This window comes from Centrocercus urophasianus, unplaced genomic scaffold, assembly GCF_019232065.1.
Source record: "Centrocercus urophasianus isolate 14NV4802_14NV808 unplaced genomic scaffold, USGS_Curo_1.0 seq_1226, whole genome shotgun sequence".
NCBI lineage: Eukaryota > Metazoa > Chordata > Aves > Galliformes > Phasianidae > Centrocercus > Centrocercus urophasianus.
Window position 1 is genome coordinate 4,904 of NW_024884394.1, and position 8,781 is coordinate 13,684.

Consider the following 8,781-nt stretch of genomic DNA (forward strand, 5'->3'; position numbering starts at 1 on the left):
TCACTAACCTCCAGGGTTTCGGATTCCCGAGGGGGAGCCTTTTCACTGAAGACAGAAGCAAAGAAGGCATTCAGTATCTCTGCCTTCTCAGCATCCCCTGTTATCAGAACACCCCCGTCACTTAGCAGGGGAGCCACATTCTCCCTAGTCTTCCTTTTACTGTTAACATACTTAAAAAAGCCTTTTTTATTATCCTTTATCCCCTTCACCAGATTTAATTCCAGGCGGGCTTTAGCCTTCCTCGTTGCATTCCACAGATCATGATGTGAGGCATGGAGCTGGTATGGAACAGGCAGCCCAGAGAAGATGGGGTTGCCTCATCCCTGGAGATATTGAAGATGTCAAAGGTCCCAGGCATCCTCATCTACTGTGTGACAGCCCTGCACACAGCAAGGGAGATGGAACTGGATGGGCTTTAAGGTCCTTCCAACCCAAACCGTTCAAAAATCCTACAATACTTGTCAGCCTCTTCCAACACGGGATCCTATTTGCTCAAGTATTCCCTGATCACCTCTTCTTCCACCAACAGTACATCTGCCTTGCACCAACATTTCCCACCTGTCTCCGGCACCCAGGATTCCAAGAAGCCCAGACCAACTAATAAACCGTGAGGAAGGAAATGAGTATCAGAGACTTTTCCATGTCCTGTCTCACCAGGTTCCCTGCCCCATTCTACTCTGGACCCACATCCTCCCTAGCCTTCCTTTTGTAGACTACATTGTATTTCTTCAAGCCATTCTTGCCTGTGATATGCCTGGGCTCATTCAATTGCAGTTGAACTCTGATGTTCCTAAACTCATCTCAGCAGGAACACTGGACAAAGTCTCTGCATTGCTGCCAGGTGACCTCTTCTTGTTTCCACTTCCTGCACACTTCCTTTCTGTGTTTGGGTGAGACCAATGCAATCCATTCCCAGTCATGCAGGAATTCTGACATTTGTATTTGGCTTCCTTTTCCTTGGAATGGACTTTTTCTGCTTGGAAGCCATGATCCCTATATTGTAACCACATTTTTTGACCCCATTCCCCTCAAAGCCTTTCCCTGCTGTACTACAGAGAACTGAAGAAGCCAAGGTGTGCTCTTCTGAAGCCCAGGGTTGTGAGCTTGTCCTTTGCCCTCCCTTCAGACTCCTTAGCTCCACCATTCCATGGCCACTGCAGCACAGGTTCACTTTGGTCTTCACATTCACATTCCCCATCAGCCCTTCCTTGCCAGTGAGTTTGAGATCCAGCAGAGCACCTCTCCTCTTGGATTCCTCTATGGCTTGGTCTGGAAGCTGCCATCTGTGTTCTCCAGGGATCTTCTGGATGGTGCATGCCCTACTGTGCTGACCCTGCAGCAGACACTGCAGTGAAAGAGGACTCCAAATGGCCTGACAAGATGAGGCTCCCATCTGCCTGCAGAGGGCACCTTCCACTTGCTCTTTCTGATCAGGAAGCCAGGAACAGACACTGCTGGTCTCCTTTGATTGCCGTTACCATTTGCTCTGACCTGGCTGCTCTGCCATCCCCAGGAGAAGTTCAGTGCACTCTCCCAGAGCGCAGTCACCTTTCCTTGTCTCCTCACTCATCCATCACAAAGATTCTGTATCCCTCTTGTACTTCAGTCCAGTTGTGGAAGCCATTTAACCATGTCCCTGTGGTCCAAACAAGAGCTCAGGCACGCAACTTAGCAAAGACTTCTAGCTCAGCATGTGCTGGTGTTCTCATTAGTGTAAAAACACATAAAGAAACAAGCACCATTGTTCCTAGCATGGCTGCATAACACATCTACGGTATTTGTGTTCAGAAGGTGGCACACAGGCATTAGACCCACTGTGAGGCTCGGAGTTGTCCCAGCAGCACGGACACTCCTAGGGCATGGCTTTCCTGAAGGCCCTGTGCTGCATTTGCCAGCAGCATCTGTCTGTGCTGGACCACCTAGGGAACTGGCCTGACATCAGGCTGCTTCTGATGCCATTCACGTGTGTGCCCATAGAACACTGAGATTTCATAAGTTGAAATATGAAGATGTGCGCCAGCTCTGCAGTGCCTGGAGCTCCAAAATATTCAGCAGATGGCGAACAGAGAAAGATCTGTCTCTTCTTTTGTGAGCTCAGCCATTTAGTCAGCTGCATAACTCTGCATGCACCATGGAGATGTGTTAAAAAGGCAAACTTGGGTGCCCTAAACAAAGGGGTTGGTTGCCATTGAGGATGGCTGAGAATACCATTATCCCCTATGTGGCCTTTAGCTGATGCTCAGGAAGGAGGTGGCTCTCTCAGGGATTCCCACATACTGCACAAGCACTAGCACACATCCAGCAGCACCCCAGGCACCTTGGTCATCACCCAGGGTCTGTGTGTGAGCAACTGACTCCCCGCTGAAGGATCAAAGACGCAGAGCAGGAGCTCACATGCAGGCAACTCCTTGTGCACAACTGAAATGAATTCCAGAGGAATCACTGAAATTCCCGTGGGTTTGTGGGGATCTGAACCCAATTTCAACCATAAGGTTTCCATCTAGGGATGAGATGCCTCACTGCCTCAGCTGGATCTCCGCCTTGCACAGGGAAAGTCCACTGTCCTTGTCTGTGTGCCCTTTCTGTTTCAGCAAACACTCTCTGGTAGGACTAACCACATGTCTGGAATCAGTCACTGCCCTCTGGACATTTGGCGGTTAATTGAGAGCATTTCAAAGTACAGTCATGACACTGTAGTCTTTCAGGAGCTGTTGGCCATGGAGATCCAGGGACATCTCAGGGGAGATCAGTGGGGAAGATGGAAATGACATCCTCTGCTGCTGAGCTGGGCCAGGCTCCTGGGACACAGGGAGCTCCTACAAGTGGGCAGTGCTGCAGGGACACAGCAGTGCAAAGGAGCAGCTCCTGTGCAGCACACAGCAGGGCTGGAGACATGGTCTGCAAGAGACAGGTAGAGGAAATAAGGAAGAGAGCTGACAGGCTGTGTGGCACGTTAGGCTGTGAACTCACTGGAGGAGCATTGCTCACAGCCGTTGACCAGGTAAGTCTCTCATTGCAGACAGTGTAGTGGCTTTAATGCAGGAATTACTAAATCTGGGACAGCCCGTTGCAGGTCAGTCTGAAGGCACTCCATGTTTCTTTATTTTAGATAAAAACTGCCTCCAGCTGAGGGCTTCCATGCTGCAGCATCAGAAGCACAGCCCTGAGGGCTGCGTGTCCCAGGACGGCTGCAGGCTGTGCAGTCGGGGCTGCAGCTGCTGTGCCCCACGGGCTGTCCTGCAGAGCAGGTCCTGCTGTGCCCCAGGGGCTGTGTGCCAGGGCAGGGAGTTTTATAGTATAGCAGGAGCGACTCTGAGAATATTCTTGTCATTATCTTCTGTACTGTGAACAGGACTCCAGGCCCAGATGCCCAACAGCAGCTCCATCAGCCAGTTCCTCCTCCTGGCGTTGGCAGACACGCGGCAGCTGCAGCTCCTGCACTTCTGGCTCTTGCTGGGCATCTACCTGGCTGCCCTCCTGGGCAACGGCCTCATCAGCACAGCCGTAGCCTGCCACCACCGCCTGCACACCCCCATGTACTTCTTCCTGCTCAACCTCGCCCTCCTCGACCTGGGCTGCATCTCCACCACTCTCCCCAAAGCCATGGCCAATGCCCTCTGGGACACCAGGCACATTTCCTACTCAGGATGTGCTGCCCAGGTCTTCTTTTTGTTATTCTTCTTTGGTGCAGAGTATTGCATTCTCACCATCATGTCCTATGACCGCTATGTTGCCATCTGCAAGCCCCTGCACTACGGGACCTTGATGGACAGCAGAACTTGTGCCACCATGGCAGCAGCTGCCTGGGGCTCTGGGGTTCTCTATTCCCTGCTGCACACTGCTAGTACATTTTCTATGTCTTTCTGCCTTATTAATGTTGTGGAGCAGTTCTTCTGTGAAATGGCCCAGATCCTCCAGCTCTCCTGCTCAGAACCAGACTACCTCAGGGAAACTGGAATTATTTATTTCAGTCTTTGTTTAATCTTTGGTTGTTTTATATTCATTGTTTTGTCCTATGTGCAGATCTTTAGGGCTGTGCTGAGGATGCCCTCTGAGCAGGGACGGCACAAAGCCTTCTCCACGTGCCTCCCTCACCTGGCTGTGGTCTCCATCTTTGTCAGCACTGTGATGTTTGCCTACCTCAAGCCACCCTCCATCTCCTCCCGGGCCCTGGACCTGGTGGTGTCATTTCTGTACTCTGTGGTGCCTCCAGTAATGAACCCCCTCATCTACAGCATGAGGAATCAGGAGCTTAAGGATGCGCTGAGAAAACATAGGGTAATCCTCAGCTATATCAGAAAATATTAGGACAGTATTTTGTTAATATTTGTCCTTGTTATTATTTCTTACAACCTGAATTTTGATTTAAATATATTTATTATGAGCCTCCTACTTGCTAATTAGTAATTTTGTCCCAGTCATTTCATGTACCTACAGAAGCAGGCTTCCTCTGTAGATAACCTCAATAAACAAGCCAGTAGAAATTCATTTGTTTCAGCAGCCATGTCTTGTCTTGTCCTTTGGACCTGGTGGTGCAAAGTCGTTGTTCAGGGGGATTTCAGGGACCAGAAGACCAAATACGAAAGGGAGCAGCAGCCCTGCTGTCCCTGGGAGATGCTCCTCACTGCCTGGTTGGCTCTCGCTATCTGTGCCCATTGAGCCAGGGCTGCTGCTTTGCTGGGGCTGTGGCAATGGGCAGGGGCAGGAGGTGGTCTTTTGGGTGCTTCTCTCTTTCCAATCCCATGATGTCCTACTGTACCTCTAGATTCCTGGTATCTCTTGGGTCTCATCTGATTTCACAGCAGTCCTGTTGTATATAACATTGGCATCCCTGTGTTTGCAGACAGGAGCAGCAATGCGCACCAATGTGTCAGAGCTGGTCACACTAGCCAGCAGCACCACAACACAAGGGGCTGCTCAGAACAGAGACCTGGAGGCCTCTTGCAAGGCTGATATCAGCAATGCAGCCAATACATGATTCTGCTCTTTTATTTTCTGGAGTTCTCCACAGACTGAAGGACGCAGAGTCCCAGGTGATCTTTAAGTGACCAAATGGTGGACCAAGAGCTCCCTTCTTGGTGGCACTTATTCTGGTATTATAAAACCATAGAATGTCTTGGGTTGAAAGGGGTGTTAACAATCCCTTCGTATCTACCTACCACAGGAAGGGCTGCCTCCCAGTAGGTCAGGTTGCCCAGGGCTGAATCCAGCCTGGCCTTGAGCACCTCCAGGTTGTCCACTTTCTCCATTCCAGTGCCTTCCCACACTCTGAGTAAAGACGTTCCTCCTACTGAATAATCCACGTCTTGTCTCTTAGTTTAAAATGTTGCCCCATTTTTATCATATTCTCCCTAACCAAGAAGTCAGCCTTCCTCCTGTTTATAAGCTCCCTTCAAGTACTGAAAAGCTGCAGTGTGGCTTCTCTAGAGCTCACTCCAAAGTTACCAGTTTCAACTCCCTCAACCTTTCTTCATATGAGAGGTGCTCCAGCTCTCTGGTGGTGCTGCTCTGGACCCACTCCAACAGTTCTGCGTCTTTCTTGTGTTGGGGACCTCAGAGCTGGAGGCACTACTCCAGCTGGAGCATTACGAGGGCAAAGCAGAGGGTGACAATTCCCTCCCTCCCTCTGCTGGGCAATCCTATCTGATGCAGCCCAGAACACAGTTGGCCTTCTGGGCTGTGAGAGCACATTGCTGGCTCATGTCCAGCTTTTCATGGACATGCCCAAGCCCTTCTCTGCAGGGCTGCTCTCTACAAGATCTTCTCCCACACTGTACAAGTATCCAAGATTGCTCTGACCCAGGTGCAGTGCACTGCACTTGACCTGTTGAATCTTAGTAATTTCATGTGGGCCCCCTTCTCAAATCCATCCAGGTCCCTCTGAATGGCATCCCTTCCTTCCGCTGTGTCAGTTTGTCATGGTTTTACGATTTTTGGTCATCAGTATTCCACACCATAACATCATGTAATGCACTGGGGGTGGGGTTTGATATCTGCCGAATGTTCGTCCGTCGGAGAAGAACTACATTTCCCCAGGAGGCTTTGCGGTCAGCAAGGGGATATAACTCCAAGCAAGGTCACCTGAGCTTTCTTCTTCGCCTGCTCTTCGCTGTCTGCGCTTCGCTATCTGCGCTTCGCCGCCTGCGTTTCACCATCTGCACTTCGCCGTCTGTACTTCAGTCACTCAACTGGACTGCACTTCTCACCCCAGGATTGTGGTGAGGTCTATACAATTCAAACAGACTCTCTCTCTCTCTCTCTCTTTGTAGTTTACTAATACTATATTTAGTAAAATCATTTGTTCCACCTCAGATCAGTGCTGTTGTTTTTTTCAAGTATTTTGGGGTCCCCTGCTTCCCCTTTCCCAGAGGCGCGGATCCGCAGATCCCTCCGCCCTGCTGGTCACGGAACTGGGCCGGACCAGCCCATAAACCGTTGACACAGTTGCATCCTTCAGTTTGGTGCCATCACCAAACTTACTGAGGGAACACTTGATCCCACTGTCTATATCATTCATAAAGATGGTGCAGATCACCTGTCCCAAGGACAACATTAATCACAGGCTTCCATCTGGACATAGGGTTGCAGACTGGGCTTGAATTTCCAGGAGTGGGTCTACACATTTTTTGATTACCTGCAGGGAAGGAAACTCTCTGGGCAGCCAGTTCCAGTGATCAGCAGCCCCCAGAAAAGAAATGCTTCCCTGGACTTGGATAAAGTGTTATGTGTTTCATCTGGAGCCAATCATCCCTTGTCCTTTTGCTAGGCATCAATGAGAACTGCCTGGCTCCCGCTTCTTCAGGCCTCCCATCAGATGTTTATATACGCTGTCAAGGTATTTCTCCTTGGAGCCTTTGCATCTCCATGCTGGACATGCTCTGCTCTCATAGCCTCACCTCTTAGGAAGGTGAACCCAGTCCATTTTGAAGCTCTTTGCTGGTCTTGCTTCACTAAGCCAAAGACCCCTATGTACTGGTGAGCAGTGCTGAACTGAGAGGAACGATCCCCTCCCTTCATCTGCTGGCTATGCTAGTCCTACTGCTGCCCAGCATCTTTCGGCCTCCTTTGCAGAAACAGCACATTGCTAGCTCATGGTGAGCTTGTTGTCCACAAGGAGCCTAAGTTCTTTCTGGCAAAACTGCAGGGAAGCTCTCAGTCAACCAATCCCCCTCCTGCACTACTGCAGGGCATTGGTTCTCCCTGTGTACAAGTCTCCTGTTCCTAGAAACTAAAGCCCTGTTGCTGATAACTGCTGCACAATTGCTGACACCCAGGACCTGTCCAGTCCCCAAGCCACTCCTCCTTACCAGCAGGACTGAGGAGAATAGGACACTGGTCAGTGTGCCCTTGACATTTGCCCCCAGAAACACACAGTCATGCTCTGAACTTGCTCAGTTTGCCTGTAGCATAGAATCATAGAATCATAGAATAGCTGGGGTTGGTAATGACCCCAAGGATCATCCAGTTTGAACACCCCCCACCTCCTCCCCTCCCAACACAGGCAGGGGTGCCAGCTTCTCAATCAAGTACTTGATCAGGTTGCCAAGGGATCCATCCAACCTGGCCTTAAATGCCCCCAGGGACAGGGCATCCACAACCACTCTGGGCAACCCATTCCAGCACCTCGCCCCTCTCTCAGTAAGCAACTTCCCTTCACATCTAATCTAAATCACCCCTCCCTCCCCCTCCTTTAGTTTAGAACCATTCCCCTTGTCCTATCACTATCCACTTGTCTAATAAGTTGATTTCCTCCATGTTTATCAACTCCCTTTAGATATTGGAGGGCTGCAATAAGGTCTCTCTGCAGCCTTCTTTTTTCCATGCTGAACAATCCCGGGAGACCCTCACCCTCCTGGCCACCCCTCATTGGATGGGACCCAGGATACCATTGGCCTTCCGGGCTGCAAGCACGCACTGCTGACCTGTGTTATGTTTTTCATTTTTTCATCAATCAGAACCCTTAAGTCCTTCTCAGCAGGGCTAGTCTCAAGGAGTTCTCCCCAGTTGTACACATGCCTGGTATTACTGGGATCCAAGTGCAAAATCTTGTGCGTTGCTTTGCTGAACTTCATTAATTTCACAAGGTCCCATCTTGTGTATTTATCACAGTCCATCTGGATGGCATCCCTTCCTTCTGCAGTTTCAGATACACCACTCAGCTGGCTGTCATCAGCAAACTTGCTGAGGGTGCACTCAGTCCCATCATCTCTGTCACTGAGAAGGGTGTGAAAGGGTACCCATCCCAAGATGAACCCCTGAGGAACAACACATGTTACCAGCCTCTACCTGGACATGGAGTCACTGACCACAGCCGTCTGCCTGTGACCTTCCAACCAATTCCTTATCCACTGAATAGTCCACCCTTCAAATCCATCTCTCTCCAATTTGCAGATAAGGATGCAGTGAGGGATCATGTCAAAGGCTATGTGAGTGTCCGGGTAGATGACATCAGTTGCCTTCCCTTTGTCCACCGATGCCATTGGGAGGTACCCAAGTGGACAAAGAGCAAGGGATGGGGGAAACCTGGAGAGCAGTGGGAAGAGCATGTGTCCAGATGGCCTGCTGAAAACATGCCCTAAACCATGGTCATTGATTTAGGAGAGCTGGAGACACCTGGAGGATAAGGGACATCAAATACGCAGCAGAGTAGAGCAGCGGTGGATGCTGGGCATTGGTCATAGGGCATTGACACTGGCACCACTGTCTGTGTCCCTGTACCTGAAAACATCTGTGTCCTGCAAACACAGTTCTGCAAAACACTGTATTAAAGCAAAAATAAAA

General features: G+C 50.2%; 1 protein-coding gene across 1 annotated transcript; it reads left to right on the forward strand.

The window, feature by feature from the left end:
* The first annotated feature begins 3,363 nt into the window (after positions 1-3,363).
* On the forward strand, positions 3,364-4,486 carry LOC122156481 (olfactory receptor 14C36-like). The gene has a single exon (XM_042811229.1). It carries the CDS (start codon positions 3,367-3,369, stop codon positions 4,306-4,308), a length of 942 nt encoding a protein of 313 aa, XP_042667163.1. The 5' UTR covers positions 3,364-3,366; the 3' UTR covers positions 4,309-4,486.
* The last annotated feature ends 4,295 nt before the right edge of the window (positions 4,487-8,781 follow it).

What these genes read in the sequence shown, in the direction of transcription:
- LOC122156481 (XM_042811229.1), top strand. Translation starts at nt 3,367, where the DNA reads ATGCCCAACAGCAGCTCCATCAGCCAGTTCCTCCTCCTGGCGTTGGCA.